General features: G+C 41.7%; 1 protein-coding gene across 1 annotated transcript; it reads right to left on the minus strand.

The window, feature by feature from the left end:
* Positions 1-1,301: 1,301 nt before the first annotated feature.
* Positions 1,302-9,500, minus strand: LOC121504089 (lecithin retinol acyltransferase-like). Its single transcript, XM_041778703.1, has 2 exons — positions 8,855-9,500; positions 1,302-2,028 (listed from the first exon to the last, which is right to left on the minus strand). Exons 1-2 carry the CDS (start codon positions 9,440-9,442, stop codon positions 1,876-1,878), a joined length of 741 nt encoding a protein of 246 aa, XP_041634637.1. The 5' UTR covers positions 9,443-9,500; the 3' UTR covers positions 1,302-1,875.
* Between the last annotated feature and the right edge of the window lie 5,887 nt (positions 9,501-15,387).

Consider the following 15,387-nt stretch of genomic DNA (forward strand, 5'->3'; position numbering starts at 1 on the left):
GTGTGTTTTTTATAGGGCAGGGCAGCTTTAACCAACACATCCAATCTCATCACATTGATTGGACTCCAGGTTGGCTGACTCCTGGCTCCAATTAGCTCTTGGAGAAGTCATTAGCCTAGGGGTTCACATACTTTTTCCACCCTGCACTGTGAATGTTTACATGTTTTGTTCAATAAAAACATGAAAACATATCATTTTTTGTGCAGTATTAGTTTAAGCAGACTGTGTTTGTCTATTGTTGTGACTTAGATGAAGATCAGAACACATTTGATGACCAATTTATGCAGAAATCCAAGAAATCTCAAAGGGTTGACATACTTTTTCTAGCGACTATATACATATATATATTCAGTCTCAACAGAAACTCTGGGGGCTGGAGTGTCACATAGACAAAATTAAATAAATATGTTGGTCTACTGTATTAGTATTTGTATTTTCTTTTAAAATGCAGAACATTTTTAGTCATTACCATTAGTCTACCCCTATTATCTATAATGCAGCAGGCCACATGGAGACAAGTCTGCCCACAAAACTGGCTGGGCCTTCTATTTTCACCACTTTTTTAACCCTTTTACATAATATTTTTTGACAATTTTTGCAACTTTAAACCAAATTTTGCCTCTTTAACCCAATTTTTACCATTCTTTAACACGTTTAAACGACTTTTCCTACATGATTTCCCCTTCACGCCATTCTTTTATTCATTTTTGCCACTTTTCTTCTATTTTTACCACTTTTTAACCCCTCTTCATAACTTTTTTGCACAATTTTTTCATTTGTAACCAATTTTTGCCTGTTTCCCCCTTTTTTCTTCTTTTAACATTTTTTGCTACATTTTAACTTCTTTTCACAACCTTTTTTTTCCCCTGTTGCCACTCCACAACCCAGTTTGCCTCTCACTACCTATTCTTGCTACTCTTTAACCTCTTTTCACCACTTTATCTGCTCATTTTTGCAGCACTTCTGCCAACCTTAACCCTTATTTGAATATCTTGTAATTATGACAGTAAATTTCAGTAAAAACATTTCAAATGTGAAGTCATTCTAAAATTACTTCAGTATTAATTGTTTGTGGGATGGATTTAACAGCTGCAGACATTTAAAGCCAAAGAATACTCCTAAAACCATATCTTTTCCTCCTTTTCTGAATTTAGTGATCTTTCAGGGGCCAGACAGGAAGCTTTGGGGGGCCTGATGTGGCCCCCGGGCCGCCAGTTGATGATCAGGGCCTTATATCCATATTGGTCTTAGAAATCCAAACATCTCAAAATCACAAAATCAAAAAGTCAAATCGTATTCCATTTCCTTTATTTACATATAAAACAAGGTATAGAGTGTTACAGCTTCATAAAAATAAAATCTGTACAAAAGTTTGACTGTTAAAGAACAATCCGGTCTAAATGACGCCTATTTACACATATTTAGGAGGTATTCACCTGGTTACAGTGCAGAGGGGGCGGAGCTTATTCATCCTCTTTGAACACTCATGTTGTGACTGTGAAGTCAAACATACTCAGTAGATTCATCCGCCACTGGAAATAGTCCCCACTAGTGTTTAAAGAAAGTGATAAAGCAGTGATCTCCGAAATGCTGAGTGGTGTTGATAAAGATGAAGAATATGAAGAAGAAGTAAACTATTTGGTATATATGGTATAAAACTGACTAATTCAAAGGCTTGGATGGCAAATCAGGAGCCAATTTAAGATGATATGGTTGGATAAATGTTGGTGTTGATGTTATAGAAGCTAAATGATAGAACAAGTGTAGTCATTAACTGTATAGAGTTGTATGCAGACGACTACCTCCTCTCCCTCCAATATGGAGGCTCAGTCCGTTCAGAAGCAGACTCCAATTCTGAACGTGGATAAGGTCCTTCTAACTGGCCATCCACAGCGTGAAGGGGACCAGGAAGGTGGGCAGGGCCGTGCTGAAGGATATCCCCAAACACGCCATGGACAGGAGTCCCAGCAGCGCTGTGAGGGGGACGCTACGCTGGTCCCGGATTAGGGACTTCAGCCACTCACAGAACTGGAAGACGAGAAATAACATTAATAACACTCAAAAATAAATGAAAATATTTGATTTATCTTGTGTGGAGAGGAAGTTTGGATTGAGTGCATTACAACACAAGAACAACTGATGTAAACAGAAAATATCCTCAAATCTGAAACTACTTTAATGGCAAACACAAAAAACAAGAACATTCTAAAATTATTTGGGGTCCTTAAAACTAAAGAAGCTTTAGTCTATAAAGGAGGAGGCTGGGGTGGAGGAGGTGAAGCTTTATGTTATAAAGGAGGACGCTGGGGTGGAGGAGGTGAAGCTCTAGTCTATAAAGGAGGACGCTGGGGTGGAGGAGGTGAAGCTCTAGTCTATAAAGTAAGAGGCTGGGGTGGAGGAGGTGAAGCTTTATGTTATAAAGGAGGAGGCTGGGGTGGAGGAGGTGAAGCTTTCGTCTATAAAGGAGGACGCTGGGGTGGAGGAGGTGAAGCGTTGGTCTATAAAGGAGGAGGCTGGGGTGGAGGAGGTGAAGCTTTAGTCTATAAAGGAGGAGGCTGGGGTGGAGGAGGTGAAGCTTTGGTCTATAAAGGAGGAGGCTGGGGTGGAGGAGGTGAAGCTTTAGTCTACAAAGGAGGAGGCTGGGGTGGAGGAGGTGAAGCCTTAGGCTATAAAGGAGGAGGCTGGGGTGGAGGAGGTGAAGCTTTAGTCTATAAAGGAGGAGGCTGGGGTGGAGGAGGTGAAGCTTTGGTCTATAAAGGAGGAGGCTGGGGTGGAGGAGCTGAAGCTTTGGTCTATAAAGGAGGAGGCTGGGGTGGAGGAGGTGAAGCTTTAGTCAGTAAAGGAGGAGGCTGGGGTGGAGGAGGTGACGCTTTAGTCTTTAAAGGAGGAGGCTGGGGTGGAGGAGGTGACGCTTTGGTCTTTAAAGGAGGAGGCTGGGGTGGAGGAGGTAAAGCTTTATGCTCTAAAGGAGATCTAGGGTGGTTGTTTCTTGTCATATTGTGTCATCACTGTGACTGGTGGTGGAATTTTAACACTGTTATTTGAAGGCTTTTCTTTGAGCACAAAAACAGGAAACACTTTGATTGTCAGTCATTTGACAGACAGTAAATCTGCGACAAAATCTACAAACATTTTGACCCAGAAGTCGATGATTTACTGTTACACGCCTGTGTCATTAGCGTCTTTTTTGCATTGCATTTCCAATTGGTAGAAAATCAAGAGAAGACAAGCACATTCTTATAACAGTGCAGGAAACAAGCTGAATGAATCCTTTAATCGGAGCTTCCTGGTCTGTGCATTTAGACTCGTTGCTCTCTGTAATGGCTCTAGGTTTTGTGTGCAGCACAGTCCTGTCACTAAAGCCCTCCTTAACGGTTCTTTACATTGATGTGGCGAGCTAAAGTTAACTCCTCCCATGGCGACGACCCTGCCGCTAGAGCTGAAGTCCATGGTCCCTGCAGAAAAGGACCTCATTCCTCAAACGTTCCAAATCTTCCCCCCTCCCTCTGAGCGACCTTCTAGTAAAAAGATGAAGAATATAATTGGCCTGTTGTTTATTTTACCATGAGGCCCTCCGGGGCCCCTGAGGGGGCCCACGTGCCCACAAACCCTCGGCACCCCACCCTTTAATGAGGCTGTAGGAAGCAGACTCAGCTCCCAGGCTGCTGCAGGTCAGATGTTTAGGTTAGCAATTACAAGAAGTGAAACTGGATCAGTCTGACTGTTGGAGGAGGGTCAGACGAAGCCCTGAGACGACCCACAACCAGACCCTTTATTTACCACGTTTACTACAACAACCAGGATGTTTGGGATGTTTTCTTGAGACTTTTTGAGTCTTTATCCTGGGATAACAACAATTTTTCTAGTGATCAGTGATCCTTTTTTTCAGTCTTGAGAGGATGATTGAAGTTGACCTACATCAGTGGGTTCCAACCTGGGGTCTGGGCACCCCTGGGGGGGGGGGTAACGAATGATCTCAGGGGGCGTGCAAGACCCTGTCTGCTCTGATGTTGTCAAAGTTACAGCTACATACTGTATATATTTTTAAAAACCCATGGTTAGAATCATGACATATAAGGGCCAACCAAAAAGCTGACAAAATGAAGAGAATCCATTTATTTTCTTGTAGAAAATTCACATTTTTAGAAAAGAAAATTGCGATTATAAAGTCGAATCAAACTCAGAATTTCAGTCTCAAAATCATGATTTACAACATTGTAAAGTACAAAAATATAGGTGCGCAAACTGAAAACTGTGGTTGGATTTTTGACTTTATAGTCTCTAAAATTCTACGTTTTGGTTCACGTACACTTAACAACTTTTAAAGTCTTTTTTTTTCACAAACTGAACATTTTTTTAAACTTTAGAAATTTGATTTTTTTGATCATCAGATCATACTTATTTTTTTTTCTACAATAGCGCTAGTACACTTTAGTAATACTGGATAGTTTATACATGGATCTTTGTCAACGACAAGTGCATGTAGGCCGGTTATGTTCGGATTTTGCCAAATACAACAATTCAAAGTAACGATTGATTTTTCCAAGTGGGTCCTGGGGGTCTTAGCTTTCCTCAGATATGAGTGGTGGTGGTGGGGGTGGGAGAGAAAAAGAGGTTGGAAACCAGTGGCTTATATTATGAGAAAACCAACCACAAGGTGTGGCACCTAGTCATGCAGTCTCCATGGAGACAGAAGAGGTCAGAGACATCCAGAGTGGTACTGTGAGGGATGCCACCTTTGCAATAAGATGGTTGGTGAAACTTCATCCCTGCTGGATATTCCTCAGCCGACTGTTAGTGATACTATTAGAAAGTGGAAGAGTTCAGGAACAACAGCAACTCAGCCATGAAGTGGAAGACCGCATAAAATAACAAATCCACATCAATAACCGCTTAAGTGATGGTGGGTGAAACTCTCCAACTGATTCCTGAGCCAGGCCGTCTGGTCCAACATCAGTGCCTGACCTCATAAATGCTCTACATCAGTGTTACTCAACCCAGCTCAACCAAAGAGCCAAATTGTTGAAAAAAATCTATCACAAGAGCCACAACTTTAATGGTGAAAAGTGACTAAAATGGGCAAAAAAGCCGTAAAAAGGTGGGAAAATGGGGTAATAGTGGCATTTAATAGCAAAAGGCAGCTGAAATTGGTGAAAAATTGCAAAGAAGCAGGATAAAAGTGGTTAAAACCTACGAAAAAGGGCAAATATGGGATAAAAGTGGCAAAAAAATGGTCAAAAAGTGACTAGAAGAAGTGGTAAAAATATGCTAAAAGCAGCAGAAATAGATTTGAAGTGGCAAAACATGGGAGAAAGGGGGTAAAACAGGCATACAATGGTAAAAAGTGGCAAAAATTGAGTTACAGGTAGTCAAAAAGCAGCAAAAAATATGTGAAAAGTGACTTAAATGGGCAAAAAAGCTGTAGAAGGTGGGAAAATGGTAAAAAAAAAAGTGGCATTTAATGGTAAAAGGCAGTTTAAATGGGTGAAAAATTGCAAAGAAGCAGGATAAAAGTGGAAAATCTGATGAAAAGGGGCAAAAAGTGGCAAAAAATTGTCAAAAAGTGGCTAGAAGAAGTGTTAAAAATGGGCTAAGAGCAGCAGAAATGGATTTAAAGTGGTAAAAAAATATTACAACAAAGGACAAAAAATTGCAAATAAGGGCAATGGAAACATACAGGGAGAAAATAAAGGTCAACAATTAAGTGTGACCATTAAAACCTGCTGTATACGTGAGGGAGCCACGCTGAGTATCACTGAGCTAGAGTTTGCCCAGACTGGTGTCTCCAAACCCCCATACCTTTTCACTAGAGTAAGAAGTCTGGCCAGCACTGGATGCCTTCTAAAAGTCCTGATCAGAAGTCTTCCCTGATTTTCCACATCATAAAACCAGACAGCAGCTGTGAGTCTCGTGATGTTGGGTTCATAGTGATGGTCGTATAAAGAATCTTTTCACTCTGATGCTCAGAGAAGGATTGTGGGTTTTTGTAGTCATTACCAGCTAAACTTCTCTCACAGGAATCACTGATGACCTGAACATATGAGCCGCCGCCCTCCTTCATCATCATCATCCTCCTCTCTCCGTCCCGACTCTGACTCTTGCTGCTGCTTGCTCTCAATGTGCCGTTTGTTCTCCGAGAAGTGACCCAGATTTTCCCCTCGTTTAAAAACAGGCTCACCTCCACACTGAGGAGGAGGAGGAGGAGGAGGAGGAAGGGCTGAGAAAAAACATGCTTTCTAATCTGGTTAACCACATGAAGAATGATGGTTGATACAGAGGCATCAGAGATCCACTTCACTTTAATTTCACGGTCCTATTTTGGTTAAAGTTATTTTTATTCCAGCTTTTTAGTGTGACTTCGAGCATTTTCCATCCATCTTTAGCCTGCAGCCACAAATAAAAGTTCCTGGTGATGTTGATCTATTGACTTACAACCTTAAATCTCAGAAATGAGCAAATCTTTCAATTATCAATGGACATAAAACTGGTAAACTAATAAAATGAAACACAGTCACAGCTAAAATCTGGAGTTCTTGGAGCTTCAATGCTATACACTTCTATGCACGAGTATGCCTTTATAGACTACACCTCCTCCACCCAGCCTCCTCCTTTATAACAAAAAGCTTCACCTCCTCCACCCCAGCCTCCTCCTTTATAACATAAAGCTTCACCTCCTCCACCCAGCCTCCTCCTTTATAACATAAAGCTTCACCTCCTCCACCCCAGCCTCCTCCTTTATAACATAAAGCTTCACCTCCTCCACCCCAGCCTCCTCCTTTATAACATAAAGCTTCACCTCCTCCACCCCAGCCTCCTCCTTTATAACATAAAGCTTCACCTCCTCCACCCCAGCCTCCTCCTTTATAACATAAATCTTCACCTCCTCCACCCCAGCCTCTTCCTTTATAGACTGAAGCTTCACCTCCTCCACCCAGCCTCCTCCTTTATAACATAAAGCTTCAGCTCCTCCACCCCAGCCTCTTCCTTTATAGACTAAAGCTTCACCTCCTCCACCCAAGCCTCCTCCTTTATAACATAAATCTTCACCTCCTCCACCCAGCGTCCTCCTTTATAACAAAAAGCTTCACCTCCTCCACCCCAGCCTCCTCCTTTATAACCTAAAGCTTCACCTCCTCCACCCCAGCCTCCTCCTTTATAGACTAAAGCTTCACCTCCTCCACCCCAGCCTCCTCCTTTAGAGACTAAAGCTTCACCTCCTCCACCCCAGCCTCCTCCTTTATAGACTAAAGCTTCACCTCCTCCACCCCAGCCTCCTCCTTTATAGACTAAAGCTTCACCTCCTCCACCCCAGCCTCCTCCTTTATAGCATGCTGTATAAAATCTTAATTTCTCGTTAATCTACACTCAGAGCGCCATCCCCCATCTAAATGCATGAGTGTTTGACCAGTAGCATTGGTGCTAGCATTCTGGCTAACAGTCCTTGTTTGGGAGCTAAAAAGTGTGTCACGCTCTTACTGAGTTCTGAGGTTCAAATCATCTATTGGTGCCACTTTTTTAACCCATTTCACCACTACTTCAGCTATTTTAGCCACTTTAATCAACATTTGCTGTTTTGAGGCCATAATTAGACTATCACAGATTTTTGCTTCTTTCTGCTCTAATCTGTCTCTTTTTATACCTTTTTCTACCACATTTCACCAATTTTGTCCCTTATTTCTTTCATTAATAATCCATCTTTACTGTTTTTTTACATCATCTTAACAGTTCTAACTCAATATTTGCCACCTTTCACCAATTTTGCCTCTTCTTTTGCCAGTATTAACCCATTTCTGATACTTTTACATTGTTTTGAGACTTCTACACAGTTTTTGCTCTTTTTGCCACTTTCACTTGTATTTGAAGTGTTTTTGCCCTGTTTTGACTCTTTTAACTCTTTTCACAATTGTTCATTTTCTTTCAGACAAGTTCTCTCAGTTTCTTCTACTTTATTTTCTGGTGTCCTCGCATCTTTAGCTGTGGAGTCTGACATTGTTTACATCAGTGTGTCTATCTACACTGCTAACATTAGCAGTGACAAGCTACATTTTACTAAAACATGAACAAATTAAATGTATTTATGTATTTAGAGTGGTGATTATTATCATATTATTATTAATATCAAATATGGCTATGGCAGCTTAACTTTACTTTGGACCATAATCTGAGGACCCCCATGGCCCCAGGTAGACCGGGCCCCTGAGAACCCCCTCCTGCCCCCTTTATGATCAGCGTCACGTGAATCAGTCTAACATCAGATAACCAGATAAGTGGACCGATCAGACTTCAGATAACCAGATAAGAGGACTGATCAGACATCAGATAACCAGATAAGTGGACCGATCAGACTTCAGATAACCAGATAAGTGGACTGATCAGACATCAGATAACCAGATAAGTGGACCGATCAGACTTCAGATAACCAGATAAGAGGACCGATCAGACTTCAGATAACCAGATAAGTGGACTGATCAGACTTCAGATAACCAGATAAGTGGACCGATCAGACTTCAGATAACCAGATAAGTGGACCGATCAGACTTCAGATAACCAGATAAGAGGACCGATCAGACTTCAGATAACCAGATAAGTGGACTGATCAGACTTCAGATAACCAGATAAGTGGACCGATCAGACTTCAGATAACCAGATAAGTGGACCGATCAGACTTCAGATAACCAGATAAGAGGACCGATCAGACTTCAGATAACCAGATAAGAGGACCGATCAGACTTCAGATAACCAGATAAGAGGACCGATCAGACTTCAGATAACCAGATAAGAGGACTGATCAGACAGTCTGTGTCTGTTGTGATCAGACTGCTCTACCTGCACGTGCATCACGTGCAGCACTCACCTGCTCCGTCTGCAGACTCTGGGCCGTCCCGTAGCGGCAGTAGGTGACGAAGTGCTCGCAGTTGTTCCACAGCAGGCTGTAGGCCACGGAGCCCAGCAGCTTCTCCGCCCTCTGCGCCACCTCCTCTCCCTGCAGCGGGCCACGGAGCACCGCCCGGTCCATGTGGTTCAGCAGGATCCCGGCTCCGTACGCGAAGTCCTCCACGGAGTCCGTGCGGATGCTCGCGCGCTTGAAGACGACCCCGAGCAGCAGGCGCGTGTTGGTGACCATCCTCTGGATCTGTCTGCCGTCTGCGGTCAGAGCCGGGAGGATGTCCGGGATCAGGTGGGCCACCCGGTCCTCCCCCAGGTAGATCCCGAAGTGGGTGAACAGAGTCCGGGGGACCTCCAGAAGGTCCCCGCGCTGGAACCGCGGACAGGACCCGGATCCGGCTCCAGGTGCGGGCAGAGGAGGAGAGTCGTCCCGGTCGCAGCGCCTCGTGAGCGGAGATTCTGCGCGCGCTGCGCCCAGAGGAGACAGCAGACTGGAGAGCTTAATGTGCGCGAGGAGGAAGAGCTTCTCCAGGAGGAAGATGAGGGTGTCCAACATGACGAGGACAGAGGGAGAAGAACCACCGAAGAAGAAGATGTGTGATGTCTGCCCTCCTCTCTCCTCTCCTCAGGTCTGTCCTCAGGAAGCCACATTTGGAGAGGGAGGGAGGGGAGGGCCGCGTGACGTCACGAGGAGACTTTAAATGACTGATGGAGAGAGAGAGAGAGAGAAGTGACAGGGAAGTTTCCTTCCAGATAGTGACGTCAGCCCTTCTTAGAGATCCGACTCACTCAGAAGAACCGACTCTTTTGGCTCTCAGCCAGCTCTTCGTGTAGTTCCACTCACACCAGCATAACAGGGTTCATATGTGTGCATCAGTCTGCTCTGAATCTAAAGATGGTCTACAGTGGCATACACTTATGTGGTTAATGCTGCTGTAGAGCCAGAACGACCTTTTTATTAGTTACGACGTGGATGAAAAACAAGCAAGGGTTAAAAAAAGTGAAAGAAATGTTTAAAAAGTTATATGAATGGGCAAAAAATGTCAAAAGTAGGGCAAAAGATTTTGGAAAAAAACGCTGTAAATATGGGCAGTAAGTGGCAAAAAAGGACAAAACATTATTTAAAAAAAGACAAGAATAGGTTAAAAGATGTAAACAAGAAAAGACTTAGTAAAATATGGCAAAATAGGGTATAAAGCAGCAAAAACAGATTAAAAGTTGGTTGTTGTGGCAAAGGAAGTGGCAAAAATGTTGAAAAGTTAAAGAAATGGGAAAAACATGGCCAAAAATGGTCAAAAAGCGGCAAGAAAGGGCAAAATGTAAATATGGGCAAAAAGTGACAACAGAAAAAGGGCAAGAAAAGGGAAAAAAAAAAACACAGTAAAAACTTAGTTAAATGTGGCAAAACAGGCTAGAAAGCTGCAAAAATCAATTAACTGTGGCAAATTAGGTAAAAGGAGTAAAAATTGGTTATTGGCAAAGAAAGTGGCAAACATGGTCAACATTGTCAAAAAGTGGCAAAAATGTTTGAAAAGGCATATGAATGGGCAAAAGTGTCAAAAAGGGCAAAACATAGAAAAATGTAAAATTTAAATATGGGCAATAAGTGGCAAAAATGGGCAAAAGTTTCAAAAAAGGGCAAAACATAGAAAGGGGTAAAACGTTGTTAATATGGACAATAAGTGGCAAAAATGGGCGAAAAGTGTCAAAAAAAGTGCAAAACATATAAAAGGTAAAACATTAATATGAGCAATAAGTGGCAAAAAAGGGCAGTAAGTGGCAAACATGGGCAAAAAGTGTCAACAAAGGTCAAAACACAGAAAAGGGTAAAACGTAAATATGGGCAATAAGTGACAAAAAAGGGCAGTAAGTGGAAAACATGGGCAAAATGTAAAAAAAGGTAAAACGTTAATATGGGCAACAGGTGGCAAAATGTCAAAAAAGGGCAAAACATAGAAAAAAGGTAAACATTGTATATGTGGGCAATAAGTGGCAAAAATGGTCAAAAAATGTCAAAAAAGGGCAACAAGTGTCAAGAACAGGCAGTAAGTGGCAAAAATGCCAAAAGAGGGAGTGGAATGTGTCAAAAGGGCAAAAGTGGCAAAAAATGGCAAAAAAAGAAGCAAAAAGGGGCAAAAAGGGCAATAAGTGGAAAAAATTGCAAAAAAGGGGAGCAGAAAGTGTCAAGAACGGGCAATAAGTGGCAAAAATGGCAAAAAAAGGAGCAAAAAGTGTCAAAAGGGCAATAAAAAAGGGGGCAAAAAGTGTCAAAAGGGCAATAAGTGGCAAAAATGGCAAAAAAGTAGCAAAAAGTGTCAAAAGGGCAATAAGTGGCAAAAAAAGGCAAAGAAAAGTGGCAAAAAGTGGCAACAAAGGGCAAAAAATTGTAGAAATGGGTAAAATGGAAATAGGACAATAAGTGGCAAAACAGGCAAAAAGGGTAAAAAAAAATAAGTGCATAAAGTGTCAAAAACAGCAAGAAGAGGTAAAAAAAAATGTGAAATAATTTAGTTAAAGATGGCAAGATAGAGTATAAGGCAGTAAAAATAGATTAAAAGTTGAAAACTAGGTAAAAAGTTGGTAAGTTGGCTAAAGAAGTGGCAAAAATGGTCAAAAAAGGGCAAGAAAAATTTAGAGTGGCAACAAGATCTCAAATGCGCTTAAAGCAGCAAAAATTGGCCGAAAGTGGCAAAAATGAGTGAAAAGTCTCATCCATGGGCAAGAAGTGGAAAGAAATGGGCAATTAGTGATAAAAAAAAAAGCCATGCCACCTCTCCTCACAGAGATGGTAAAGGTAGAAAAAAGCCTCAGACCTGAGGTTTCCAGCAGCGGCGGCGGCGGGCCGAGCGCATGACCTCACTGTTTCCACCGCAGCAAATGTCACACAAACACTAACGGGACTGTAGAGGATCATGGGAACTCTGCAGCCAGTGGTTCACACTCAAACGGAGCAATGCTGAGCTCCATCATCCTAAACCACCAAATGGAGCCGCAGAGAGCAGTGTGGGAACTGCTGACTCAGCGAGAAGTGACCTCAGACTCTGTTCAGGAGAGTCTGAGCATGAAGAAAGAGACAGGACGAGAAATTCAGATTTTTTACAGCCAATCAGGACCAAGAAGGACAGGAAGAATAACTCCTAATAAGACTTTTAGGACCTCTTATATAATTAATGTTGAGATGAATAAACAACGGTGTCATCTGCGTAACAACATATCCAAACTGTTTTATACATGAGCCAGGATTTAAGAGAAGACTGCCATCATCTCAAACTCAGCCTCATCACTTCTGTAACACACATGAAGGCTCTGGATGCCTCTAGATGGACGCCACAAGCTGTGCATGATGGGTAATTTACTGCTGTGTCTCACTGAGGACTAAAGCTTAGTCTTTTTCTTCTCCTGGTCTCCTCTAATGAAAGAAAAGAAGGGGCTTTCAGGGATTAAGGGTAGATTATGGAGCAGTCCCACACAGAGCGGCCCCCTGCTGACGAGGCTTACCCGGTGTTGAATGACGGCAGGATGATGACATTTAGCCGGCGACCCCGACTGAGAGCGAGTGAAAAAAGGTGAATGGAGCCGAGTGACGGGGTCTGACCGCTCAGTGTTTGTTAAAGTTCTCCAGCAGGGAGGGAGGAGATTATAGGGGATAAACCCCACAGATTATCACGAACAAAAAGAGAAATTAGCAACAGTTTACAGATGATACTGCCCTGCCTTCTTCACCGCTCACAGTCTCATTTAGTGACAAACTTCAACACTTTAGGAGACTAGAGGTTCTCTTCAGCTGTAGACAGGCCGACCACAGAGCTGATGAACTCTACAGACCCTCAAAGCTCTGACTGATTTAGCAACTCTTATGTGTGTGGGGTTATTAGCATTAGTGCTAGCACCCTGGCTAACAGTTTCCTCACATGAAAGCTGAAAAGTTTGTCTAAACTGAAGTATGTCCTTTTTTTTTTACTTTTATGCCCTTTATTTTTGCCAATTTCTGCCACTTTTTTTCCCATGTTTGATGCTTTTTGCAACTTCTTTCCCTATTTCACATTTTTGTACCCATTTTTTAACTTTATGTTTTGCCATTTTCCCCCCTGTGGCACTTTTGTCCATTATTGCCATTTTTGTCACTATAAACCCGTTTTTGACCCCCCCCCCCCCCCCCCCACACACACACACACACTTTTACCACTTTCTGAACATTTTCTGGCACTTCTTATTTCCACTTTTTACTCATTTTTGTTGTTTTTGCTCTATTTTGCAACATTTTAACCATTTTTGCTATTAAATAACATTTTTTACCGGTACTTGCCTATTTTTGCCACTTCTTCTTGCCACTACCGGCCTGTTTTTTGCAACTTTTTCCCTATTTTATCTTTCTTACCCATGTTTTTACTTTTTGTTTTGGCCCATTGTTACCACTACTTTGCCACTTTTGTCCATTTTAATTTCTTTAACCCACTTATAATGCTTCTCCCTCCCTTTTCCACCACCTCTTATATCCAATATTTACCCTTTTTTGATGCTTTTTGCCCCATTTTCTCACTTATTTCCCTACTTTGTCAATCTAAAATCCCTTTTCACCACTCAACAACCCCCCCCCCCCTTATTTTGCTATGTTTTGAACATTTCTGCCACGTCTTGATTTCACTGTTCACCCATTTTTGTTGTTTTTGCTCTATTTTGCCACTTTTCAACCTTTTTAGCTACTGGATAACAATTTTTACCAGTTTTTGCTGCTTCTTTTTGCCACTACCAGCCTGCTTTTTGATGCTTTCTGCAACTATTTTCCCCATTTTATCTTTCTTACCCATCTCTTTACTTCCATTACTATGGCACTTTAGCCATTTTAACCATCTTACTCACTTTTAACATTTTTTATGCTTCTTCTTCCCTATTTCGACACGTTTGAACATTTCTGCCACTTCTTAATTCCTCTTTTCACCAACTTCTGTTGTTTTTTTGCTCTATTTTGCCACTTTATAACAATTTTTGCTATTATATATCATTTTTTACCAATTTTTGCCACTTGTTTAGCCACTACCAGCCCGCTTTTTGATGCTTTTTGCAACTTTTTCCCTATTTTATTTGTTTTATCCATCTTTTTACTTCTTGTTTTGGCCCATTTTTGCCGCTACTTTGCCACTTTTATCCATTTTATTTACTTTAACCCACTTTTAATGCTTCTTCCTCCCTATTTTTCCACTTCTCAAGCCACTATTGACCAATTTTTTCATGCTTTTTGCCCCATTTTCTCATTTATTTCCCTACTTTGTCAATCTTAAATCCCTTTTGACCACTTAACAATCATTTTTGGCACTTTTTTGCCCATTCTGTCACTTCTGTGTGCCATTATTGGACCATTTTATTGGTCTTTTTTCATAGTCTTTTACCTTAACGTTCATTCAGTTCCTTCTTCTTTCTTTTCTGTCATCCTGACATTTCTGCTCAGCTCAGCCTAGCCGACATTACTTATCATTATTATCAGGCCGACATTACTCTCCTGAGGGTATCTATCAGGGATTATTGACTGGCGCCCCAGGGGGCCACATTGGGGCCCACATTGGGGCCCCACATCTTCCCATCTGGCCTCCAGAACATTGTCAGGTTTAAAGGAAATAAAGGTTTGTTTTTTTAAATTCTCCATACAGCTATTTGAAAACCCCAAACAACTGAGATTGAAACATTTTCATCAGGAATGGCTTAGTTTTGCTCATTTTTCAGAAATCCACCTGTCAGCCATTCTTAGCAAGTGTAATTCATCAGAGGTGGGAATCTTTAGGCACCTCACGATTCGATTCTTAATCGATTATTGATGCATTTTGATGCACTCGTCTTTTTCTTACACTTCTGTTGTTCTCACTGTCAAACATGATACAAACATTAGATTTGTGTTTAGAAAAAAGAGATACATTAATTTTCCACTATCCTCTAATAGAAGATGTGTGTAGACTGGAAAATTTCAGTTGCACTGAACCAAAGATAGCAGCATCCTTGTAACATTTCTGAAATTATAAACATAAAAGTGTCCTTTTCCACAGATGAACAGCTGGGTATCTAAACCTTGCTGTTATGTGCTGCGTGTCAGATTCCCCCTCTTTGTTCCGGCAGCTGTGTTGTCTTCAGATTTGAGATGTTCTGGACCAGTTGTTGGTCTCCAGCGTTCTGGTAATCACAGCACAGTTCTGGAGGGAAACTTTGGCTTTTCTTCTGCAGATGTTTGGGACGACCTTTGAGATCTTAGAGTTGTATTTTTCCAGCTCTTACGTGCCAATAGCTATTGCTGTAAACAGTATAAATCTGTGCTTCAGTTGCATTTAAAAATGATGGTTGTCATCAAAAAGTCTGATTTTTTTTACATGAATGATTGACGATGTGATTGAGCTTCTGTACAGTTGAACTTTGAGCGTCTTCATCTGCAGACGAAAACAAAGATGGCACCACCAGAGCGTCTCCAAAAGAAAGAATGACAGGAACGAATGAGTGGTGATAAAAACAGAGAGAATA

The sequence above is a fragment of the Cheilinus undulatus genome, linkage group 22, assembly GCF_018320785.1.
Source record: "Cheilinus undulatus linkage group 22, ASM1832078v1, whole genome shotgun sequence".
Taxonomy (NCBI): domain Eukaryota; kingdom Metazoa; phylum Chordata; class Actinopteri; order Labriformes; family Labridae; genus Cheilinus; species Cheilinus undulatus.

Excerpts from the sequence above, each read along its gene's own strand:
- LOC121504089 (XM_041778703.1), bottom strand. The coding sequence starts at position 9,442 with ATGTTGGACACCCTCATCTTCCTCCTGGAGAAGCTCTTCCTCCTCGCG. Across the intron at positions 2,029-8,854 it reads AGAGTCTGCAGACGGAGCAG|TTCTGTGAGTGGCTGAAGTC; the intron begins GTGAGTGCTGCA and ends CTCGTCTTCCAG.